Below are 26,518 nucleotides of genomic sequence, written 5' to 3'. Positions count from 1 at the left end.
ATCAGATTTTTACATCTGAGCTATTATGGTTTCCTCTTTCCAAAGCTGAGGAAGGTGGAGTTCCAATTATTACTTCTTAGCCAAAGTGGAGCAGCTAACATTGCTTTATATGGCAATTAACAAACGTCACCCTGGTATAAGTCAATGGTAATAAAGAAATTAGTAATTTATATGTCCTAAAATTAGGAACCATATAGCTATACACCTTTTTTGCAAGCTAGAAATAAAATGAGACAAATGTATTAAATCATTCATTAGACATACTGTACATAATACAATCTTGCACAGATTTCTCTTTTTACAACAGTTTTATTCCAACAATAGAATGTGCTTAAGACATTATTTGTAAGATATTATGTTACTTAAGTTTACCATTAAGGTGTATTGCATACAGTACATGTATGTTTCATTATAAACTTTCAATATCTGTAGTTGTTTTTTACATTTAAAAACAGTTGTGCCTATTTATATTTGCTTACATATAAAAATAAAAAAAAACACAATTGTGATTCTTGTCCACCACATTGGATTTTTTTTACAACAATTAGTAGTGCTTGTAGATGTCTTGTACTGTTCTCTACTGTCAATGTAATTTATTGTTTCATAAAGTGCCTTTGAGGGGAAAAAAGGTTAATATGATGTATTCTCAAAAGAGAAACAAACCATGACCCTTCTCCATTCTTGCTTAGTATTTATTTAGAACCTGAGATCCTGAATGTTGATTCTGTGATGGAGATGATTAGGAATTTAACAGCATCACATTTTGCTAGGAATAGGAAGGATGTCTGGATTAATTTGTATGTCGACATGACTTCCCATACCTTCATTACCAACAGAGGATTAGTAGTTCCTTGTGATACAAAGTGTCTTGTGTATTTTGTCTATCAGTACTGTTTTCAAAAACATGCAGAGGCTGGGTGTACCTCTGCTTTCTTAAACTTATGCAAGGTTGTTAACTTTTTCTAGTTCCTGGGGTCCCCAAGAAATGTCCTTAATTTGCAGGAATTTCCTCTTATTTCCTGTTTGGCCATGGAACAGGAAGGGAAATCTCCACAATGGGACACAGATGGTGAAAAAAAATCTGACAGGGGTTATAACCCTCCCTTGCTCTATTCAAAATGAAAAAAAAAGTTGTGCCCATAGTTCTACATTCTACTTAATCTAAATATTTATCAGATAGCTCTTTATACTTGGCATAGTAACTAGTTACACTGAGAAGTCTATAATGACTTTTAGAGTCATTATAAGAGAATAATTTTCACAAACCTGAACCTTTCAACCCAGGGTTGTAGCTTTTTATTTTGCATAATACAATTGCCTTTGGCACTTTTACACTACTGATAGATGTTGTATTGATTAAAAATGTTTTTTTTTTCATCTGAATCTGTAGGTCTTAAAGTGATTGTAAAGTCTTGTTTTTTCTTTTTTTAAAATAACAAACATGTTATACTTACCTCCTCTGTGCAGTTGGTTTTCCACAGAGCAGCCTGGATCCTCCTCTTCTTGGGTTCCTCTTTGCTGCTCCTGTCCCCCTCCCTCCTATTGAGTGCCCCCCTCAGCCAGCAGCTCTCTATGGGGGCACCCGAGCTGAGTCAGAGCTCTGTGTATCCATTCAGACACGGAGCCCCGACCTGGTCCACCCCCTCTCTTCCCTGATTGGCTGACTGACTTTGATTGACAGCCGTGGGAGCCAATGGCTCCAATGACTTTGATTTACAGCCAGTGTCTTGGATGTCTTAGAAACTTGTGGACATCACTGAAGAGAGATGGGGCTCAGGTAAGTAATTAAAGGGGGGTGCTGGGGTGGCTGCTACACACAGAAGGTTTTTTATCTTAATGCATAGAATGCATTAAGATAAAAAAAACTTCTGTCTTAACAACTCTTTAATTGTGACTATAGAGATCTCATCTTTAAAACCTGAAGAAAGCGTGCACTTAATAATTGATGGGTAGTACAACATATCTGTAAAACCTGGCCCTACACAGAGTCTTTTCATTGTAGAATAGCCCTTAGTTACTGACTACTGGTTCCCTAATAATGAATGAACTAAAGCTTTACTGACTGTCTGTCTTAATGAAAAATAAAAGGTAGCTGTGTATGCTGGTTAATAAAACAATCTCTCAAGAGATATTTCTTTGCTTAAAATCTAAACTGCTTTGGAGCAATATGGATTTAAAATAGAACTTACTCACATCTCTAACTGCTAGATGATCGTGATTGGAAGCTATCATATGGCACAGTTGCTGTCCAGCAATTCTGCATTAATAATCAGTCACACTTCACACACAGCCGGGATCAGAGTAGTGAAAATAAGCACCAACACATATGTTCTGCATCAGTCTGAGGCAACTGTTGTTGCATGGCTCTATCAAGTTGGGGATTATATACACTAGGGGCAGGATCACATAACCTTGGGAGCAGCAGTAACACCATAGTAAACCCTTTTTTAATTCCCATGTTTACAACACTTTCAGTTACCAGCTATGTTGGTAGCTATCATAAAAATTGGATAGCTTTACTTTTGTTTCAGTTCAGAATAGTCTGCATATCTCACACTGAAGCCCTTATGTAGTAACATCTTCCAAATAGTACAATCAAACAAAATGCAGTAGTTAAAATATATATAAAGTCACATCAGCATTTTTACATTTTTCTATGGGGAAATAGACTTTGAGAATGCATTAGTTGAATACTTAAGAACCTCAGAAGGTAAATTAAAGCAGGCAGCAGAGAGTTTGTTTTACAAAGATGGAAAATATTCAGTCAGTCAACCTTGCTTGGATTTGTTCTTTGTAACCTAGATATGTGTTTTCAGGTTTTCACAACTGAATTCCCTATATTGTCAAACAATTCTCACTTATGTAGTTTTTGTCTCACAACACTATCTAAGTGCCACTAAAGTTGCAACCAGAATGTTGTATGAATTGCTATCATTTTTATTTTCATTTTTATCGGACAAACATATGCACAACACAATTAGGGAGCTACTTTGTTCACTGCTATCTCAATAGACTACAAAACATCACTGTTTTGGCAAAGATGGGGAAGTGTTCTGAAGTCTGTTCTAGGGTGCTGCTCTATACATATACAGTAAGAGTGGGTGGTCACACTATTTTAGGAAGTATTAAGAAAGGGCAAACCACCGCGCTATATAAAATTAATACATACAAAACATATTGAGAAAATAAGAATGAAAAAACCAAAAGTTATAAATCAGTGAATAAAATAAATATAGATATAAATATAAAAGCAGCCGCTAAAAGTGGGATACACACATTACAAATTATTCAATAAGGAGCAGCGCTGTGACAACAAAGGTTTATATGATATAAACCAAATCAAATAAATTGAATATTAGACCCAAAATTAGGATTAATTCCAAAGTTCATAATAAAGTTCATAGTAACCGATAGAGGTAAAAAGTCCTATCCAGAATCGATTTCAGATAGTGGATATAGTGAGAAACGTAGATAGGTGGGAATACAAATAAATCAATGTGTCCTTCACCGCACCACTGTGGTATTGGTAGGAATGCGTGCTTACCAAACGGCAAGCTTAGGGAAGCTTGCGACCTTAACCCGGTCGGGGCCTTTCAGGATGGGACCACCAAAGAAAAACACACCACCTTCGCCTGGAATAAGCACGCTGTTCCCCAATTATCCAGTATTCACTGTATTGTAGAGATATGACCCCTAGCTAGGGATGAATCTCAAGGGAGGTACACCAAGGAGAGAAGAAGAGCAACATAGCGTAATCCTGCTTTCACCTTTTATTAAAAATATTAAAATCGCACTTACACTCAGATGGATAAACAAAAGCACATAAAGCCGGCCGGCTGGAAGCGAACGCCCGTCCTGCAGACGGTAGATGCAGCACGTCAGCACGTCAGCACGCCCGACGTACGTTTCGTCACACTCTGACGTCGTCTGGGGCACGGGCGACGCACTGACGTGTCGCACTTAAATAATAAAACACCGTAACCAGGCCTCGTACTGAAGACGGGACCGGAAATCACCTTGCATTCCACTAGATAAGGGCGGATGGCAAAGAAACGCCATCTTAGATGAGGGATTATACATTACATCATATACCCGTTTCTGATGCAAACAAGAATGGACCAAATAATAATGTCAAGTGTATATTAACATTATAGGTAGGTAGATCCATAGACTGACAGGAGAATCGAAACCTTAAAGATAAATAATAATAATAAAAATAATTAAAAATTAATTAAAAATTAATAATTGAATGACATCCTTCTACAGTATAACAAACTTAATTGGAATTAAGTAGTTAAATGGCATCCTTATACGATATACCACGTATGGGTGGCTCATTAGAGAAGGAAGTCAAAGGCTTAGAGGGTATGACAGGGGCATTCTTAAAGCCATTCTTATCTGTTCTAGATTCTCAAAGGCAAACGCGCACCATACCCCGATAAAAATTACCTAAATGGATAGTCCTAGGGGAGAGGAAGGTGATTTTGTTCCCCAAGTGTAAATATACAGAGCACTAAATACAACATAAACATCAATCACATAATAAACATCAAAACAAAATATCGTTGGACATTAACCAATCCCAAACCTAGGATAACAAGTCTACAAAACCAATAATGGGGTGCATACCCCATTAGGTAGAGTCTAGGAATAACTAATGGAGCATATACCCACCCAGGAATAATGTATAACTAATATTGGCCATTTATTAAATGTATGGAATAATACTTAGAGGTAACCCAGGACTCTAAGTGAATAAAGGACTATTTGTTAGACCAGAAATTTTGAGGGTTTAATTATTTCCTATGAGTTGTCAATGAAAGCATTAGTGTCAGTATCTACATTGAGCCCATGTGGGGCATAGCACTTAATTTTATGTATCCAGAGCATCTCAAGTTTTGAGATGCTCCTAACCAAGGAGCTGCCCCTCCAATGGGGCCGATATCTATCGATTCCCAAAAAAAGTGTTTTGGAGGGGTCTTTATTATGGGTGGTCAAGTAATGTTTTGAAACAGAATGCTTAGGAAAGCCATTTAGAATGTTGGTAATATGTTCATTTAAACGAACGGAGAGGGGTCACCTAGTCCTGCCCACATACTGTAACCCACACAGGCACTGCAGCAGGTAAACGACCCCCTCCGTTGCGCAAGTAATGAAGGGCCTAATATCATGCTCCTCATGAGTACTATAGGAGGTGAATTTCTGGGTTCGTCTGCATGTCGCAGAATTGAGCTTACAAACACGGCATCTACCACGTTTGTAGTACTGGGTGCCTCTGATGGGATCAAGAACGTTAGGAGCTAATCTATTCCTAAGTGACGATGCTCCCCTAAAGATCACTTGTGGTTTATCTGGGACAACAGTTCTCAAGACCGGATCATTCCCCAATAGGTGCCAATGTTTGTTAAGTAAGCTTTTAATGTTGCTGTGCTGTATTGAATAGGTAGTAATAAAGGGGAGAGCAACGGAATTCTCTCTGGGGGGTACCCCCTGGCTAAGTAACTGTTCCCTGTCAATATCCTTAACAACATCCAAGGTTTGGGTTAGAAATTCCATATTATACCCTTTTTCCACAAAACAGTTCATCAGGACTCCGGCCTGTTGCAAGAACTGGGAATTGTCAGTACAGTTACGTTTAAGTCGCAAAAATTGGCTCTTGGGTACCGACCGGAGCCATGATCTGTGGTGACAGCTGTTCAAAGGAATATACGAGTTGTGGTCTGTTTTTTTGAAAAAGGTAGAGGTTACAAACCGGTCCCCTTGTAGATCAATATTAAGGTCCAAAAAATGGATATTGGACTGACTGGCTTCAAAATTAAGCACAATGCCCCTATTATTGGAATTAAGTTCCTCAATAAAGAGGTCTAGGTCACTGCGATCGCCATCCCACAGGAGGAGGATGTCGTCAATGTACCTAGTCCACAGTTTTAACTGGGGCCTCTGGCAAACATGGACGACATCCTCCTCCCACAGGGCTATAAACAGGTTTGCAAGACTGGGGGCATACTTAGCCCCCATCGCAACTCCACGGTCTTGTCGATAGAAACACTTATCGAACCAAAAATAATTAGGTGACGCGGCGTATCTTAGGAGTGCCAAAATAAAATTAATTTGTTCATCATATAGTTCAGAGTCCCTTCTTAGATAATATTCGACCGCATAAAAACCCAACTCATGGGGAATAATCGTGTATAGGGACGTAACGTCCGCATTCACCATCCACATGTTGGGAGTGGGGGTAAAGTTGGCTAGTATATTAACAGTATGCTTGGAATCCCTGATGAGGGAAGGCATTTTCCCCACCAGGGGTTGTAGAAAAAAATCTATATACCTGCCCACCCGGGACGTGAGGGAATCAATCCCACTCACAATGGGACGTCCCGGGGGGCAGGTGGGATGTTTGTGTACTTTCGGCAGATAGTATATCACAGGGGTACGGGGGGCTTTAGGTATCAGGTAGGCCTTCTCTTTCTTATTGAGGATTCCTTGAGTGTACCCCCAATCGACCAGCTTCCTCAGTTCTCTGAGATAAGGGGTTTTGGGATCAGAATCAAGAGGAGTGTAGGTCTCCCTATCCCCAAGGATCCTATACATTTCCTGGAGGTAGTCTCCTCTATTGAGAACCACAATCCCTCCCCCTTTGTCTGCCGGTCTAATAACTAACTCTTTGTTGTTACAAAGAGAATCAAGTCCGGTATGAAGCTCACGATCAAATTTTACCCTCTTAATAGGCATTTTGTCTAAATCCCTCAAAAGAACCTCCTTGAAAACCTTAATAGAGGGTGCCATAGCACCTGGGGGGTTAAATAAAGAGGCATTGGCCAATCCCGAATGTTGGTAGTCATTGGGAAACACATTTCTCTCCTGGATGGGGTTAGAAAGCAAGTATCTCTTGATGTTAATTTTGCGAATGAATTTATGAATATCCATATAAGTTTCAAACTTGTTTAGTTTCCTGGGTGGTGCGAATTTTAGGCCTTTATCAAGTACCAGTTTTTCTTCCTGACTGAGAACCACGGTGCTTAAATTAAAAATCCCTGTTCCAGCCAAAGCTTTTTTCTTTTTTGCTCGAAGGCGTCTGCCCCCTGGGGTCCCTCTCCTTGCTCTGCCAGTCGTTTGGTACCCTGGCCTGGCCAGGAAGGAAGTATGTTACTGGCTAGGTGACCAGGTTAAAATAAGGAAAAATGTGGAAAAAACATCCAGGGACTAGTAAGCCACAATATATTTCATTTTTGCTCTTGGGTTAAAAAAATGTAAAAGAGAAGAATTAACAAATATATGGTGAAAGAGCATGATCGAGAGTGTGTTACTGATCTAGGAAGTATTTAAAATGTTTTATTATTTAATAGCAAAAGTGACCAGTCATCCAACTTGTGTTTTAACAAGGATCAGAAAAATATATTACAGAATATTTGTGTTCTATGCTGCCATATTCACTCCTTTTGGAAACATTATACATATTTGTAAAAGCTTTTTTTTACCAGTTTGGTTTGTTATTTTGTGCGTTTAGATTTCACCCTTTCCCTGTATTCTTTTCAATTTTTGACATTTATATAAATTGAAAAATTAGAATATGCAGGAAAGAAAATCAGAGAATAAGATTGATGGAATATATTGTTAGTGATATAGAGTACCTAAACCTTTTCCATTTCCCCTGTAATCAGTATAAACAACACAATAATCAAGACAGTACATTGTTTAGTATTCTAGTGATAACAAGCATATTAAAGCGGAGTTCCACCTTGAATTTTTTTTTTCAAAATCAGACTCTTCTAAACCTATAAAAAAACATTTGGTGGAAATTTTTTTATACTTACCAGAATCGGCCTATTGCTATGTAGTCTTCCTAATCTGCCACTTCCTGGTTCGTGGAGCTCCTCGTCACTTCCTCCCTCACCTGTGCTCCTGGGAAATTACATAATTTCCCAGGAGTCTGTGGGCAGTACTGTGATCAAAAATCACATTATTTCCTGACAGGAAATGATGCAGTTTAAGGCGGATCACAGCACCAAGATGTGTTTATCTATGTTGCCATAACAACGGGGTGGGACCTTCCTCCATCGCCGCCTGTTGTTATGGCAACTTTAGAAACAATCGGCGCTATGGCCGCTGGTGAATCGCGCATGCACAAGATCGAGAGGTGTATACTGGTTACCCAGCATGTACCTCTCCTAAGCGTATCCAGGAAGAGTTATTGATTGGGCTTCACATGCCCACAATCATGATGGCAACGGCCACAACAGGAGAGAAAAACTTGTGAGTATAACATTTTTATTTTAGCAACATCCATTGTTAAAATTATATAATAATTTTTTAATGTAATAATTAATTATGCTCGGATCAATAAAAAAAAATGTGGCCGGAACTCTGCTTTAAGCCTTGGAAACTTTTGTTATTGTTGTTGTGATTTTCCTAGCATATTGGAATTCTATGGGGCCCAAGAGTAATTATTCCCTTTGGATACCCAAGGTAGTCTGGGAATATTAAAACCTCGTCTTGCTGGAATGCCTAATGAGAGTAATAGCAGAACTCACATGACTAAATTCAGTTAACATCTCAAATATAAGAGGTTTTTTTCCCCTTCAAAGGCTTTGTGAGCAACATAAGACATATTTGATTTATTCTCTTTTTGATGCTTTTATACTGTATATTACATTCATTTTTTATATTCCAGGCATCTTTGTGTTCTGTGATGGGGTTTAGATATTTTAGCATTTTAATATCAACATGAAAATGAGGTATACCATATTGGTTGACTTCTCAACAATAAACAGTTTAGCTGTGCCTGCTACAAACCATTAATGTAAAAGCTGTGAACCATTTGTTGCTTTGTAGCTGCATCTATAGTTAGTCACTTTGAATTGTTTGCAGCAACAGCTCACCACCAATCCTTCATTGACTTAATTTGAGAATCTTGAAGCCCTCAGAGAAAAGGAAATAACAAAAGCCTCTTTTTACTAAGGATCCAGTTTAAGTATTTGTGCAAGCTTTTATGTTTTCTATCAGTCATTGAATGGTGAGCTTTTTATGTCTTTTATATTTTCTCTTAAGCAGTGTTCATTACACACATATGCTTCATCACAGACTAAGTAACATAGCCCAGTTTACTGTATTTGTAGTGCAAAATGCATAAAGTACTTCTCTGTATTTGCATACATGTACTTATACATGTGTGAAGAGTAAATGTCCCAGGACTTATGGGAGGGTGGGGATTATGGCCCATTTTATTGTCTCAAAATTAATTTTCCTTCTTTACAAGAGATTTATGAAGAATCCAATTTTTTTCTAAACGCATGGGTAAAATGTTTATGGGTGGACAATTACGTTCAGGTAAATTGAAATAATAACCTAAAATAAATGACTGCACATACTATTGTAGCCTGTGTAGATAGGTATGATAATTTTGTACACAATAGGGAATAGCTTTATACCTTTTAAGCAAAGGTAATAATTTTTTTTCCAAAAGGGGTAATATGTTTTTCTGGTTTACATGTCTAAATTGATGATGGTGTATCTCATGGCTTCCGTCATTTAACCTAGCATGACATGCATTGCAGTTTCAATATATGTTTTATTTTCAGCAACAGCTATTTCCTGCGGTCAATTCTTCGGGTTCTGTCTTGATTGTGCATACACATAAACTATTTCCTGTACATTTCAGGGGCCAATAAAACCAAAAAAAGGAAGAAAACTAAATCAATGAAATTGTATATAATGCAATGATTCAATGTGTTCATGAACTGCCAAAATATACAAACTCACAAGTGTTCTTTCAACTTGCAGGTGTTTTGGTTGTTAATGTCACATGGCGGAATAAGACATACGTTGGTACTTTACTGGATTGCACGAAGCATGACTGGGCACCTCCAAGGTAATATACTGACTTAAATCCAAACGGAGCCAACTTTGCCTAACTGTAGCCTGTGGATGACATAGATACAGCTTTGAGTCCAGCTCTGTACATTTTATATACAGGATCAGAGCATGATTCTTACTTTACTCTCCCCATATTTTATACATTGTTAAACCCTAACTGTTTAGGCAATATCCTTGCCCCCTTATGTCATAAGTATACTTTTGCTATACTACCACTCCTCCACACTAGTGTAATGTGAAAATTATAACACAAAAGAAACATAGCAGAAATCAATTCATGGAACAGGTCTTCTTACATTATTTGACATAATGATTAAAGAAAATTCACTAAATGAAATTCAAGTCTTTAAATAAAGACAGGTCGGGCTAAAACCCTGCAATCTGTTCTGCAACAGATGGTGACCATACATATATAGTACCAAATTTACACAGATGTTCATTTCCTTCACAAAACATCTGGAATGTGCTTCTGGATTGACCATCAAATGGTCATTGTACCACTGGATGTTGCTCTCAGCAACTGGCTAGCATCTGGGATGAAAGTATTAAGTAAGGCAAAACAACAGGTTAAATTAAATTATTATTTAATTAGTTTAATTTTAATCCCCATAGCTGGCTAAATTTCCCTATACACCAACTGAATTCCATGTTATAACTTGGAGTTTGCAGAGGTCGGACGGCTCTTTTCAAATCACCATGTACCAGCACTGAGGGCTTAAATGCCAGTCACTAAACACAAGCACAATTAAATGGACAGAAGTGGAATGAGTCAAGTACTCCCTAATAACCAGGATAATATTCAAAGAAGACAAAGTTAAAAAAATGTGCAAATGGTTACAGGGGCTGGCATTAAAGTAAACATGATTTTTTTTCCCCTTACACAGGCAAATAAAACGTTCAACTGCTAGATGCTAGAAGGTCCATATACAGGCTATAACATAGTGAAAAATGCATCTTTCTTAGGGACTATACATTATTTTAACTTTTCTTATGTATGTACAGGTTTTGTGATTCACCTACAAGTGACCTTGAAATGCGTGGGGGCCGTGGAAGAGGAAAAAGGGCAAGGTCGGCAGCACCAGGCGCACCACCAACAGCAGCAGCAGCAGCAGCTCCTGGTGGTGATGCAAATTTTACAGAATTGAGAGGGCTCCACAATAAAAATAGAGGAGGTGCTAATGGGAAAGGGAGACGTGGAAGCATTAATACAAGTGGTCGCCGTACCCCTCCAAACTGTTCAATGGAGGATGTTAAAGCAAGCCCTTCTCCTGCTGGCAAAAGGAAAAACAAGCCTCCAATGGAACTAGATCTCAATTCCAGTTCAGAGGACAATAAATCAGGAAAAAGGGTTAGAACAAATTCTCGTAGCATGCCAACAACTCCACAAGGCAAAAATGACTCTTCTTTTTCAGATCAAGGCTGCTCATCTCCCGTTTTAATAGACTGTCCACATCCAAACTGCAACAAAAAGTACAAGCACATAAATGGGCTGAGATATCACCAGGCACATGCACATTTGGATGCTGAAAACAAACTGGAGTTTGAGCAGGATAGCGAGGACAAAGTTTCAGACTGTGAGGAAGCACTGAGCAATGTGGCACTTGAATGCAATGAGTCAAGCACAAGTTTGGATCAAATAAAAACACCCATGTCGCCCGGTTCACAAAGTGCCCCTGGTACACCAAAGGGCAAACGAGATTTAGCAAACAACTGTCCAAACCAAATGAGTTCCAAAGCAGGCAAGAATTCTGGAAAAAAGAAAGTTCTTAATGTGGAACTTAATAACCTTCCCATAATATCAAACATGTCAGTTTCACTGGACAATTGTGCAATCTTAGATGGCAATCTCACAGTAGAAATGCCAAAACTGGAAGCAGAAGGACTAATTGACAAGAAAAATGAAAAAGGTAAAAAATCCAACAACTGTAAGGTTGAAAAAAACCTTTCAAAACTGAAATTGGCACGGCCAATCGCTCCGGCTCCAGCTCCCACACCTCCTCAATTAATAGCTATACCTAGTCCAGCCTTTACAAACACTACTACAGGAACAATAACAGGATTACCCTCTTTAACAACTCCTGTTGGCCAGGCAACACCAAAGAGCCCCCCATTAAAACCTATTCAACCAAAGCCTACAATTATGGGTGAGCCAAGCACTGTAAATCCTTCTCTCACGTCACTCAAGGACAAAAAGAAAAAGGAAAAAAGAAAACTAAAGGAGAAGGAAAGTAAAGATGCTGTAAGTCCTAAGGCAGACTCTAAAATGTGTAAAGTAGAGGATTTAAAAGCATCTGGAAAGGATTTATCTGGTAATTTTGGAAAAGATAATCTTAACAAGAGCGAATCTCTTACTAATGGACTACCAGAAACACAAGAAAGCCGAATGGCTAGTATCAAAGCTGAAGCCGATAAGGTCTATACATTTACAGACAATGCGCCAAGCCCATCTATAGGAAGTGCCTCTAGGGTTGAATGCAGCACTGTGATAAATGGACAGTCCCCCATGGCTCCATTGCATGTCATGACACAAAATGGTGGTGATAGTTCTGCTGCAAAGACAAATAGTCCAGCATACTCTGATATTTCAGATGCTGCTGATGATGGTGGTTCTGATAGCAGATCAGAAGGCATGAGGTCAAAGACTAGCTCTCCCTCTGAAATTATATGTAATAAAGACAATGTTGTTAAGGGTCAATCTACACCTATTTCTCAATCATCTCACATGAAAGAATCTCATTCTCCATATTATCATGGTTATGACCCTTATTATTCCCCAACCTATGTGCATTCTGGACAGGTCAACACTACTGTAACTGGAAATATTAATTCCCCTCAGGGTGGTAAAAGCAAAAAGGAAGCAGATGACGAAGTTGAAAAGAAAGAGAACTTGGACAATATGGAGAGTAAAAAGAATGACATAAGTTCCAATAATGTGCCACCTCAGCATCAATCTGTTATCACACAGAGGCACCCTGCACTGGCCCAGTCACTTTACTATGGACAGTATGCCTATGGACTATATATGGACCAAAAGTCTTTAATTGCATCAAACCCTGCATATAGGCAACAGTATGAAAAATATTATGAAGACCAGAGAATGGCAGAACAAAAAATAACACAAACTGGAAGGGAGTGTGAAAGAAAACCTGACAGTTCTTCTAAGGAGCCAGGAAAAGATGATAGCAAAATTAAAAATATGCCATCTGCTACCATTTCAAAAGCGCCTTCTACTCCTGAACCAAGTAAAGTGAACTCTAAAATAGGTGTTGTCAGTAAAACAGAAGATCAAGTGAAAGCCCAAATGTTGCCTAATCATCAGCAACTTTCATGTGATAGCTTCAAGGCAAAGCAAATGGAAAACCACCAACTCATAAAAGAGGCAGTTGAAATGAAATCTGTAATGGATTCAATGAAGCAAACAGGAGTAGACCCCACTGCACGATTTAAACAGGTAAGACCTACAATTAATTAATGAGAGATTTGCCTGGTTTCTTAAGGTTTGCAATAGGAAATATTGCTCTATCCATTCGTCAGACTTGAATTACAGTTACAGCTTGGCTTTGCAACAATTGGATTGTTTTGGATTTTGGTTCATTTGTATGATTCTTTATCAGTTATTACAGTTTTACTTTTGTAAGATTCCATATTAGTTTATTTGTACTTTTTCTGTTTTGCAAAGCTCACATTTATTCTAAAATCATACAAAGGCATAAAGTGTATCTGACACATGAGGAAAATGTTACTGATTTTAGTAGACTTAAGATAAGCATTTACAGACAGAGGTCTTCCTAAGAACAACAGATAGGATTGTTGTGTTATGATTCTAGGATCTTCTGTGACTCTCAACCAATGGTACTAAAAGGAATAAAGATGAAAGCCCACTCAGAGAGATTTTCTAACAAATTGAACGTCCCAGTTTAATATGGAGCACCTCAGATGCCAGAAGCTGGTCTAGGGCCCCTTCTTTCTATCATTGGGTAATTTATAACTACCCTTAAAGAGGAGAGTCCACAAAAAGTGATCTTAACATGTATGACGCAAAGTCTGTAGAATAACATGGTTATTACTTACCTTTCCAGTGGGCTGTGAGTCAAAATGTCACTCTCTTGAAGAGTAAAGGGGTGCTGCTGGTATTTATCACTATTATGTTCTGTAAGAAAGTAGTGCCCAGTAGGAGTAACCACAGAGATCACTGGTGGACCTGGTATCTGACACATCTGAAAGTGTTGAATACCAGCAGTGGCCATAGTCACCATTAAAGAAAGCAAAGTTTTATCTCAGTGTCTGCTGGAAAGGAAAGTATTAAACATTATTATTATTATTATTATTATACAGGATTTATATAGCGCCAACAGTTTGCACAGCACTTTACAATATAAACATGTTATTTTACAGAGTTCATGTATTTTAAACTGGGACACTTTAAAGTGGTTATAAACCCTCACATATACCCAGTGATGTGAATAGCCTTAGATGATACACAGAAATGAAACAAATTATCCTACAAAAGTTTTACTTGTTTATCTGCATTCTTCTCTTTTTTACATTCCTTCAAATGTACTTTTAATTTGGATAAAATTCTTCTTCATCTGTTAGGAGCACAGAGGAGGGGAGGGAGAGCTGCAGTTAGAGTTCTTGTACAGTGTGTGAGAGATAATTGGAGGAAGAGGACAAACCCCCATTACACACAGCACAGGAATGAAGGAAGGATGCAGAGCTGTGTTCTGAATAGACAAGCTGTGTTCTAAGGTCTCCACATGCCGATAACAGAGAAACAAAGCACCAGAGCAAAATGACACTTAGAGCTTTGGATAAAGACAAGTAAACACTACAGCTATATGTGCTTTGTTCAGATTTCATGACTAGGGTTTACCAACCAGTATAGAGAGATTCCATTACAATCAATACAATTTCATGACTGATGTTTACCAATCAGTAATGAGAGAGACCATTACAATCATCCAGTAAAAAGTTTTTTTTTCTTGTTTTTTTTTTTTCTTACAAGTAATCCCAATTTTAATGAAAAATGACATGTAGATTTTTATCAGCTGTAGATTATATGTACTTGTACATTAAGGCTTCTGACAATTAATATTGGGTTTAACTGAATGAAATGTTCCTCTATTAAAGGATGCTGACTCAAGATGGCACCACTATATTTACCAGTCAAAGTACATAGAACAGCAAAAATCTGAGGAAGTAGAGAGAGACAAGAAGATAAAGGAAGAACATTTGCAGAAAACTCCTTCTAAAGAGAGTGTGTTACCAGTGACATTACCAGTCACAAAAGAAGAGACCAAAGAGGTCAAGCGCCCAGAATCCCAGTTAGGAGAAGAAAACAAGAGCAGGAATGAGGACAGGAAGACTCCTGTAAACTGGAAAGATTCAAGAAATGCAAGAGTTGCTGTTTCCTCACCTATAAGCCAACATCAATCATATATTCAGTATTTGCATGCCTACCCGTATACGCAGATGTATGATCCCAATCACCCAGCATATCGAGCAGTGTCTCCAGTTTTGATGCACAGTTATCCAGGTAAATAACATATATTCAAACCATGCAGTTTTTGTAACTTTTTCAAACATCTGTGGGGAAAAGGGATATTTGTTTTCCAAGTTTTTTTATGCAAATACATACCTTTTAAACTCTTCAAAACAGAGCAGTTACTTTATTGTAAAATTGTGTATTAATTTAGTCTGCTAAATGTTTTTTTTTTCAGTCATAGAAAGTTTTTTCTCAGCATAGATTTTAGCTGAAGTGCTCATGTTAGCTCATTGCTTACTGTTGAACGTAGCCCTGATTTTAAATAATTATTAGCAGGAAGGATTTTTATTTCAGAAGAGACACAGAGGTTGATTTACTAATGGCAAATAGGCTGTTCACTTTGCAAGGGATGTTGTAATTTGCAAGGCAACTTACTCTAGACCCTAAAAATGCCCAATTATATGCAATCAAAGAAAAGAACATCATTTTTGCTTGCATATGAGTGGATGGTCAACTGTGCTTCATCTAATTCACTAAACTCTGGGGGAAATTTCATTGCAAAGTGCAGCTTCCCATTCAAGTAAAAAATGTATTTGCCTGTACATCTATCCCATACTTGTCTACCACAATAAAGGCATATTATTTTCGTCTTCGCTACATGTTTTAGAATGTACAATGAGATTTGCATGTGCATTCTTGGCATGCCTTAGTGCCATGAAAAATGAAGCCCCAAGTAATATTATCCTAGTCCAGCCAATGGAGATGGCCAAAAACCCAAAACCTGGGACAAGCCAGGCAGAAGATGCCCGTTGCATCCCTAGAGAGGAGGTGAATATAGCAGGGTTTAGTTCCACTTTAAATATACTAGAGATTTTGTTGCACAATCTCACTGACATCTAATGTCTTTGGTCAGGTTTACTCTTGGTATATCAGACAGGGTGATATCTCATTGTATATGAAAAACCTGTTGTGATGCATTTTGAATCCTTGCTGATGAACAGATGAGATAAACACCTGATTTACACCTTATTTTCCTTTTGAAATTGAAAAGATTAGAGCAAGTTAACCAGCGACTTCCCAACAAGTTGGAAAATCATTGTGTAAGAGAACAAGTCTTTAGCATGGTTGTAATCCCTTGTTGTTTTCTTAAGCCCTGCAAAGCCAAATCCTTGTCTAGTCGCAATAGACAATGCTGGAATTGGGCAATGTAAGGGATCACACACAGCATAGTCTGGTCTATCACTGGCTCATCGCTTTCCTATATAGCATTCTTTCCTACTGAATCCACAAAGTCAAAGAAATATTACGTATTTCCCGAATAATTTTACAGTCCAAAAATGCCCAAACCTATATATTGTGATATTGGGGGATGTCTAACTCAGTGGTAGATGCATTTTCAGTGAGTTCACAGCCAACAGGAACTTAAGTTTAAGGGCGTGGTAGCCCACTTTTATTGAAACACAAACAAAAATGCCAATCCACCTGGCTCTCAAGGCTCAGTCAGCCTTGGTCGCAGTACAAAGCTGCAAAGGCTCAGTCCTGGCCTCTAGGAAGGGGTTCTCCTGACACTCCAGGCTTTCACACTCCTCCAAGACTCATGGTCCCCTCTGGTCCCCACAAACTCTTCCAGTTGTCTCAGCTATGGTATCCCCGTCTCTCTCAGCTGGCCCAACTCTCTGTCCACTGACCTGGAACCCCTCCCATATGGAGTGCCGTCTCAAGGATATTGCTTAAACAGTAGCACACCTCCCTCCTGGCTGCAGCAACTGCTCCCACACCAACTCCCATGAACTATGCTCAGATCAGCCTTATAATGGGTGTGTGCACCTAGGCACACACACAACCTGCAGAACTTCTGGAAAACCCAGACACAAGACTGAAGACTCCATCCCTCCCAATGCTCTTTGAAGTCTTCAAGTTTCCAGCCCCAATCTAGACTTACAAAATCCAGAGAAAACTTAAAGCATAGTTTTCTCTGCTCACAAATCTTCTGCTGGCACTTCTCAAACTGTCTCATTGAGAGCCCTGTGTCCATTTTTCACTCATTTTCACTGAGACAGGGGCTCTCACTCTCACAATCTATCTATCTATCTATCTATCTATCTATCTATCTATCTATCTATCTATCTATCTATCTATCTATAATTTGCAGCTGTATTCACTCCTTCAAGATGTTAGAACAAGCATTGTAATTTCTGGCAAAAAGTAATACTCTAATATTTAAAAGCAAATGAAACCTTAACCACTGTAAAAATATTTCTTTCTATTTGTCATAGGGGCTTATCTTTCCCCAGGCTTTCCTCACTACTCCGTTTATGGAAAAGTTTCAGGAAGAGAAGAACCTGAGAAAGCCAGCACCAGTCCTAGTATGGGCTCAAAACCATCATCTGAATCAAAAGCATTGGACTTGCTGCAGCAGCATGCCAATCAGTACCGCACCAAGTCTCCCGCTGTAAGTGTCATATCATCTGTGTTTTTTTAAAACCCAGCTGCCTTTCCTATTTGTTTTAATGTTATGTTTAAAACTATTTTTATTTGAACCTATTCTCCATGTTCATTATTATAACAATGCTAAAGTATTTTGCCACTCCATTTGGCAGCCATAAATGAGAAGAAAGTTATCCCTGTATAGTTAATCTAGAACTCACACAGGGGTTAGGGCTCTCTCCCTACCACCATGTAACAGATACGGCTGCTAAAGGACCATTTGCCAAGCACCAGTGTTTTCACATGGGCTGTAGGATACTGTTACATGCTCCCACATACCTGTCATTCCCAGTTTTTTTTTTTTACTCTTGATGATTAAATATAGGTATAGAAGAGCAAAGTTATATAAAAGCTGCTGATGTCCACTTGCTTTCCAGAAGATTTACCTCCCCCCCTTCATGACTAGGCCATTTTTTGTTTTTTGTCACTGTTATTTTTTCTGATAATTGCGTGGTCATGCAATACTGTACATAACTGAAATTTATATAATTTCCCCCTACAAATAGAGTTTTCTTTTGGTGCTCTTTGATGACCACTGGGTTTTATTTTTATTTTTTGCACTATAAGCAAAACATGACCAACAATTTTGAAAAAAAAAAAAAAAATTTTTATATATATATATATATATATATATATATATATATATATATATATATATATATATATATATATATATATATATTATTTTTTTTACTTTCTGCTATAAAAAATATCTAAAAAAAATGTAAAAATCTAAATTATTCATAAATTTAGGCCAATATGTATTCTGCTACATATTTTTGGTAAAAATCCCAATAAGTGTATATTAATTGGTTTGTGCAAACATTATATGGTCTACAACTATGGTTTTATTTATTTATCTTTCTTTTACTAGTAATGGTGGCAATCAGTGACTTATAGCGGGACTGCAATATTGCGGCGGGCAATCTGACACTAACTGTTTTGGCACTTTGTGGGAACCAGTGACACTAATACAGTGATCAGTGCTATAAATATGCACTGTCAATGTACTAATGACACTGGCTGGGAAGGGGTTAAACATCCGGGGTGATCAAACAGTTAAATGTGTGTCTAACCAGTGTTTTTGTGTTTATTGTGTGCAGTTTTTACTAAGGGATGTGCTGGATTTTATTGCCTGCTTTTCAGGGAAACAAAATCCACCACATCCTGGCATGACCAAACAGAGCTGTGCCTTGTTAACATAAGCAGAGCTCAGTTCTGTGTCTCCTCACCGATCAGCGAGTGCCAGGGGACATCCATCAGCCAGCACCCACTGAACGGCTTGTGCTGTGTCTAATCACAGCACAGCCATGCTGCACGCGCCCTCCACTACCCAGAGGTGCCGGATCATGTACTAGGTATATGTTCCAGCACAGGAGAGGCGCTCTGCTGTCATACTCATATGCGAGGAGGTCGGCAAGGGGTTAAATATAGGTGTGGAAGAGTAAAGTTAAATAAAAGCAGCTGATGTGGCCATTATTAAAGTGAATCTATAACTTAGCCCTTCAAAACACAAGTTCACTTTAAAATTATTACCTGTTAAACCGTAATAAATAAATCTGTAATAAAGTTCACACTTTAATATAAACATTTTGATTTAGCTATTGCATTACATGTTATTTCATTTGGACATCATGTTTTTGGGATTTTTTTTTTTTAGAAAATATATGATACTCTGATTGTCTGTGTGCCACAACATACTTTCTAAAACCACATACCATTTTGGGTCTCTGATCAGGAATAGGAGAGAACACACTGTCTGAATACTGTGCCTAATTATTTTTTTAGTTTTGTGCTAGCATCTGTGTTGTGTTTAGTTAGTATTCTAAAGCTTAAGACTCTATGCAGGAGGTATATTGGAAAATATACACTGTATAATCCATTGTGTCTGCTACACAGCTGGCAGAAAAAGCTTCAACTGAGCGTGAACGAGAAACAGAAAGGGAGAGAGAGCGACATTCACCTTTTAGCCAACGACATCTTCATACGCATCATCACACACATGTTGGGATGGGATATCCTCTCATACCTGGACAGTATGACCCATTTCAAGGTTAGTACCTCTTTTATCTTAAATCTTTGATCCTTCATCATCATTAATTCTATTTTATGGCTTGTTAACTTTATGATGCTTCTGTTCTTGGTATGATTTCAAGTTTAGCACAGTGTTTAATAAGTATCTAGTACTGTTGTGATCTTTGTTGAATTCCAAAAGACTGTTTTTAGTCAAAAAGAAAAGCATAATATATATGAAGTCTAATAATTTGTATGCATGTCAGCAGCAGTGCACAAGCCAAGTAAATTGCCAGTTTAATGACTTTGGGACATCCAGCAGCATCTGTATCACATTATCAAGAGCGTGTGGTATTTATTGTTTTAGGATGCAATTTAGCTATGCCTTCCTTTGTTCACAAAGAATCCCACCAATGCTGTATACATACTACCCATGAAAGCAAAATTAGCAAGTATGCACTGTAGACTTTGAACAGTGCAGAATGAGCTTGTATGTTCTTTAATACACATTATGGCATAATAGACAATACAGCAAGGTCACAAACTAGCATAAAATACTGTTAATTTTACACTTCGTTGTATATAGATGACTTTGTTCAGAGCAATTGGATGTAAAGTCTTGTCTAACCTTACCATCTTTATAAAATTGAAAAAGAATAGATTTCATGCATTTTTTGTTATTCGTGTATTTAAAATAAACTGTTTAAACTTCAGAGTAATATGTTCTGATCTGTATGCATACTGATAGGTTTCATTATTAATTTCAGGGTGTGAAAGATAAAATACATATATGTATAAATATACTGAATAAGTCCACTCTATGGGTTAAGAAAAAATATAATAATGTTATGGGAGTAGTATGGGAGTGAAGATTGTCTAGTAGAAAGCATAGTGATTGTGTGAATTATTTTCTCAGTCCACCAGCCAAATTGAAATTCATTGTCTTATATTTGTAATGGTGCGACTGTTTTATTTGTGAAAAGTTAGGGGGAGGGAGTTTGTGATGCATGTGCACTGCATTCAAGTGAATGTACTCACACGGGGCTTTTCCTCTAGGGTTGACCTCTGCTACCCTTGTTGCCACTCAACAGGTGGCTGCTCAGGCATCTGCATCCGGTATGTTTCCTACACAAAGAAGGTAAATAGAGTATCTTAGTCAATGGCATTGTATCTATTAATATCTATACATGCATTTAGAAATTTGAGTGGAACTTTTCAGTATCGCAAATTTTAATCATCATGGAGCCCTAATACTTTATAACACAAGCAAATAAAAAACAAAACAGTACAATGGCATGTTTTCCATTATGTATATACAGTACATGTATTGTAAATAAAATAATAGCAAAAAAAGGTAGTAGAAAGACATTTATGTCATATAAGTTGAGATAATTTTGTTGAAACATTCATATTGAGGAGTCATAGGCATTAAAGAATTAATGCTATAGGTTTAAAAAATCATGTCCACTTGAATAAAGCTTTATAAACTAGTGAAACCCTCCATTCAATTCTATTAATAGTTTGTACTATGCTGGAGCACAGAGTTTCCCTAGGAATCAATAAAAGGTTACTGTGCATCCATAGACAGGCAGATTTTGACAGGTGGTTTCACAGTTTCATGGCAATATCTTACTGGATCGAGGACAGGTGAGTATAGGACTTGTTTGGGGTTGGTTATAGGAGAAAGTAAAATATAAGTGTAACAGCACTAGCAAAGGTGCCAATACATTTTAGGAATTTCTTATGTTGTTACTCCAAACTTAAGCATGATCCCACTACCCTTTGGCAAATCCACATCAGAATATTTAAGAATTCTATATTAACTTGTAACCTTACCAGTAATTTTAATATTAATATTATAAGCAAGAGACAGAGCTGTAAGTAGGGCCTTTTGCCAGCTAATCGGGGGAAACTGTGGAAATTGGGGTAGTTATTGTATTTTAACCACTTGAGTACTAGCTGGTAGATTACCCAAATGAACTGCACATCATTTTTTAAACAGGTAATGCTTTTACTTTTGTGGTAATTATTAACCACATTTTTTTGTTATCATATAAAGGTAATAAAGATCAACTAAAATAAAAAATTTTGTCTACATTTTGTTATAAAATGGTCAGTGGCATTATAACCCCCCCAACCCTTCCCCCAACTTTAGTGGTCAGTGCCTTTAAAAAAAAAACTGTTTGGTGGTCCGTGACATTTTAATCTCTCCTCCCTCCCCCTACACACACACACCTAAAATCTGCTGCCAGTTCATTCCTTCCTATAATCCTTCATCCTTCCCTTTCTCCATTGTGAATGGGGAGAGAGTTTGTAAATGTAAGAAGTATTTACACTTGTGATATCTGTGATTGGTTGAGGTACAGAGGCACACTGATTGGCTCTGATCTTTTTGTCTGATCTGTGCTTATGTCACTGTGATCACAGATATTGTGCCATGCGCAAGCTGTAAGCACAGCACAGCTTAGAAATAGTGCTCCAATGAGCCCACCATTTTTTACTAACAGAAGGTAATACGATGGTAAACTTGTCTAATCACTAGATCCTAAATGATAGTGGCCAGCCAGCAGCCTCAGGGGCCACCCACAGGCAGGAGCCAGCAGCCTCAGGGACCACCCACAGGCAGGAGATTGTCACCTAATCTAGTCAAAGAAAGCTGAATTGGGCAGCTGCCATCTCAGGTTTATAAGCACCCTATGTTTGGCTTTAATCACAGAAAAGCAAAAGTTTCATTGAAAGTTTTTGTGCTGCTTAGTCCTAGATTAATATGAAAGTGACAATTACTATTTAATCTGCAGAGCAGTTACATTTTTGTGCTTGCTTCTGTAAGGATTACTGTCAGCACATAAAACAATAAACAAATTAATAAAGAGACACATATTTAGATAACCTAAAGCACACCCACAATAATAGTTGTACATGGAATCTGAAAAACAAAGTATAGGAATTAAATGGTAGATTTATGCAAGTCATCGTTGATCATTTTTCAAACCCCTTTTGCTGGTCAACCCTGTACACCTTAGAATTATGCAACTTGGGTTTACAAGACCCAGCAGGATAAATTTCATTGGATGTATAATGGGAATTTTTCCAACCATGAAATCAAGCTTGTTTGATAACAATTCAAAGGGCACCCATGAGACTGTTAGAAATGTATGTTCCATCTTTCTCTCTGATTTTCCACTCAGTATTAAATAAATAAATGAATGTATACCGACAATAACATTTCTGTGATAATAAAATGAACATGTCCTCATGATTAGGATGTGTGCATTGTACAGTGCAATTTTAAAGAGCAGCATATGTGTACTTGTATGTAACAAATTTGTACCCTAATTATAAAACTAATAATAGTAATGTTAATTGTTTTCTTTCTTTTTCAGGGAATGAATACATAGAAAATGTACATTAAATCATGTGACTGGATCACATGGGAGAGTGATTAATTACAGACATCAGTTCCATGGTGTTTACCTAGAATGCCTAAATGGGAGGCAAAACACGTCATTTCATTTTTTTGTTGTAAATTCCAGATTCTTGTTTATTTTTATTTTTTTTAATAGTGGAATAATATGTTCCTGTAATAAATGTCTGTGTGCAAGTACAATACATGCAGCATTATGTTTGTATATTAACATGCACACAAATATATATAAATAAATATATATTCTTTACATTTTTGTATCTATAACCAGGCTCACACACTCATAGAGTCTGCTGCTAATCTGCACACTACCCGATTTAAAAAGAAAAAAATGTAACTGTCATGTTGACTAGTGTTTACTACAAATGGCTGTTGATTATTTTTCTTCCTTATAATGTAAATATTGTTATGTATTCACGTGCCTGAAACTTGCAGAAACTAATCATATTGGCCATAGGCTGTAAGGCAGGCTGTAAAATGAGGACACTTTGGTACAATGTAGATGTCTCTTTGGTGGCTCCCGTTAAGATGCATCAGTGTAAAATGTTATTGTAATAATTGTTTTATTGTAATTGTGTATTGTGAAAATGTACATATGGAAGGCATGGGGTTGCCAGTACCATGGTATAAGATAAAAAAAGTAAATCTGCTGTACATACTGTATAAATCTGAGTAAATAATGAACATCTGTGAATAATAAAATGTCTCTTTTAATCTTGAATGACAAATAACCTGAAGACCTGCATACCACAAGACATCTGTGATTGTTCTATTACTTGAATAGTCCTGCAGTCTTTTTTTAATGTTTACAATTATCCAGTTTTAGAAGAGAGAATATAATGCCATTGCCTGGTTACTTGTTTTATGCTGTAATCTAGTTTATTTTATGTAAAATGTATATTGAACGCTTTCTTTTTATACCTGCCTTAAATAATTTGGCAATCAGAATTAAAGAAGTTGTTTTTGTACTGCGTTGTCCATTGTAGTTTTGTTATTTGATTTCATTTAGAAAACTTTCATGAGAAAATCACCGGTGCTGCTTTAGATGACCATCTTCTGAAATTATTAGTGTATTTCAGGGCAAAAAAAAATTCTGCAATACATGCAATATCCTCTTGTTTTATTCCTTACAGCACTACAAAAGCAAATTTCTACATTTATATGGGATTCAAAAGCACCACATTGTGCTAATTCTACCTTAACCAGACCTCACTGCAAGGGAGGTATTGGGTTACCTCGCATCTGTACCTACTATCATGCCATCGCTCTGGACCAATATATAATATTGGTGAAATCCCATCACAGAAAAAATATGTTCCATTATAGAGACCTTGCTCTATCTACATAATGGGCTAGTCAATTCCCTCCTTCTAACCGAAATAGGTTTACCTCCTCTTTTAGCACCATTTTCCTCCATCACTGCATCCTTAGAGGCTTGTAAACAACTTTCCTCAACACATTTATCTTCTTTCCCTATCCGCAAACTTCCAATCCCTCTGAGGACTTTAAGCACCCAGATACCCGACTTACCAATGCATCACTGGCAGTCGCATGGCATCATTACACTTCCAGACCTTATGATAGACAAGATTGTAAAACCGTTTGACACTGCAAAGAATTTAACCTCCCAGCCACAGACATCTACACCTACATGAGAATAGCCCACATCTTTAAACTGCCACCAACGACCAAGATTCCTGAACCCATATACAACTCCTTCACACACCCATCCTATCCCAAAATAATTATTGCATCCTTCTATAAGGTCCTAAGCAACCATCAACCATATACGCAGGTCACTTCCCTAACAAAATGGATGAAGGAGCTTAACCACTTGAGCCCCGGACCATTATGCTGCCTAAGGACCAGAGGTCTTTTTCCAATTTGGCACTGCGTCGCTTTAACTGCTAATTGCGCGGTTATGCAATGCTGTACCCAAACGAAATTTGCGTCCTTTTCTTCCCACAAATAGAGCTTTCTTTTGATGGTATTTGATCACTTCTGCAGTTTTTATTTTTTGCGCTATAAACGGAAAAAGACCGAAAATTTTGAAAAAAAATGATATTTTCTACTTTTTGTTATAAAAAAAATCCAATAAACTCAATTTTAGTCATACATTTAGGCCAAAATGTATTCGGCCACATGTCTTTGGTAAAAAAAATGTCAATAAGCGTATATTTATTGGTTTGCGCAAAAGTTATAGCGTCTACAAACTAGGGTACATTTTCTGGAATTTACACAGCTTTTAGTTTATGACTGCCTATGTCATTTCTTGAGGTGCTAAAATGGCAGGGCAGTACAAAACCCCCCCAAATGACCCCATTTTGGAAAGTAGACACCCCAAGGAAATTGCTGATAGGCATGTTGAACCCATTGAATATTTATTTTTTTTGTCCCAAGTGATTGAATAATGACAAAAAAAAAAAAAAAAAAAAATATTTACAAAAAGTTGTCACTAAATGATATATTGCTCACACAGGCCATGGGCCTATGTGGAATTGCACCCCAAAATATATTCAGCTACTTCTCCTGAGTACGGGGATACCACATGTGTGGGACTTTTTGGGAGCCTAGCCGCGTATGGGACCCCGAAAACCAATCACCGCCTTCAGGATTTCTAAGGGTGTAACTTTTTGATTTCACTCTTCACTGCCTATCACAGTTTCGGAGGCCATGGAATGCCCAGGTGGCACAACCCCCCCCCAAATGACCCCATTTTGGAAAGTAGACACCCCAAGCTATTTGCTGAGAGGCATATTGAGTCCATGGAATATTTTATATTTTGACACAAGTTGCGGGAAAGTGACACTTTTTTTTTTTTTTTTTTTTTTTTTGCACAAAGTTGTCACTAAATGATATATTGCTCACACAGGCCATGGGCCTATGTGGAATTGCACCCCAAAATACATTTAGCTGCTTCTCCTGAGTATGGGGATACCACATGTGTGGGACTTTTTGGGAGCCTAGCCGCGTACGGGGCCCCGAAAACCAATCACCGCCTTCAGCGTTTTTAAGGGCGTGAATTTTTGATTTTACTCTTCACTGCCTAACACCGTTTCAGAGGCCATGGAATGCCCAGGTGGCACAAACCCCCCCCAAATGACCCCATTTTGGAAAGTAGACACCCCAAGCTATTTGCTGAGAGGCATGGTGAGTATTTTGCAGCTCTCATTTGTTTTTGAAAATGAAGAAAGACAAGAAAAAACTTTTTTTTTTTTTCTTTTTTCAAATTT

At 37.7% G+C, this 26,518-nt stretch overlaps 1 protein-coding gene across 3 annotated transcripts in view; it reads left to right on the top strand.

The window, feature by feature from the left end:
* Positions 1–24,253, top strand: part of ZNF608 (zinc finger protein 608) — a 113,143-nt gene extending 88,890 nt beyond the window's left edge. The window contains exons 4-10 of one of the 3 annotated variants that reach the window (XM_073624751.1): positions 9,784–9,871; positions 10,879–13,327; positions 15,007–15,412; positions 17,638–17,813; positions 19,748–19,901; positions 20,918–20,999; positions 23,245–24,253. In XM_073624751.1, the coding sequence (XP_073480852.1) occupies positions 9,784–9,871; positions 10,879–13,327; positions 15,007–15,412; positions 17,638–17,813; positions 19,748–19,901; positions 20,918–20,999; positions 23,245–23,251 (3,362 nt within the window). In that variant the 3' untranslated portion in view covers positions 23,252–24,253. Of the gene's footprint in view, positions 1–9,783; positions 9,872–10,878; positions 13,328–15,006; positions 15,413–17,637; positions 17,814–19,747; positions 19,902–20,917; positions 21,004–23,244 lie in introns of those variants that run through there. The other 2 variants (XM_073624770.1, XM_073624762.1) reach the window with 2 other exon arrangements.
* Positions 24,254–26,518: the final 2,265 nt, after the last annotated feature.

The sequence above is a fragment of the Aquarana catesbeiana genome, linkage group LG01, assembly GCF_042186555.1.
Source record: "Aquarana catesbeiana isolate 2022-GZ linkage group LG01, ASM4218655v1, whole genome shotgun sequence".
In the NCBI taxonomy this organism is placed as follows: Eukaryota; Metazoa; Chordata; class Amphibia; order Anura; family Ranidae; genus Aquarana; species Aquarana catesbeiana.
Note: the sequence above shows the minus strand (reverse complement) of the source record. Positions and strands in the feature narration are given on the sequence as shown.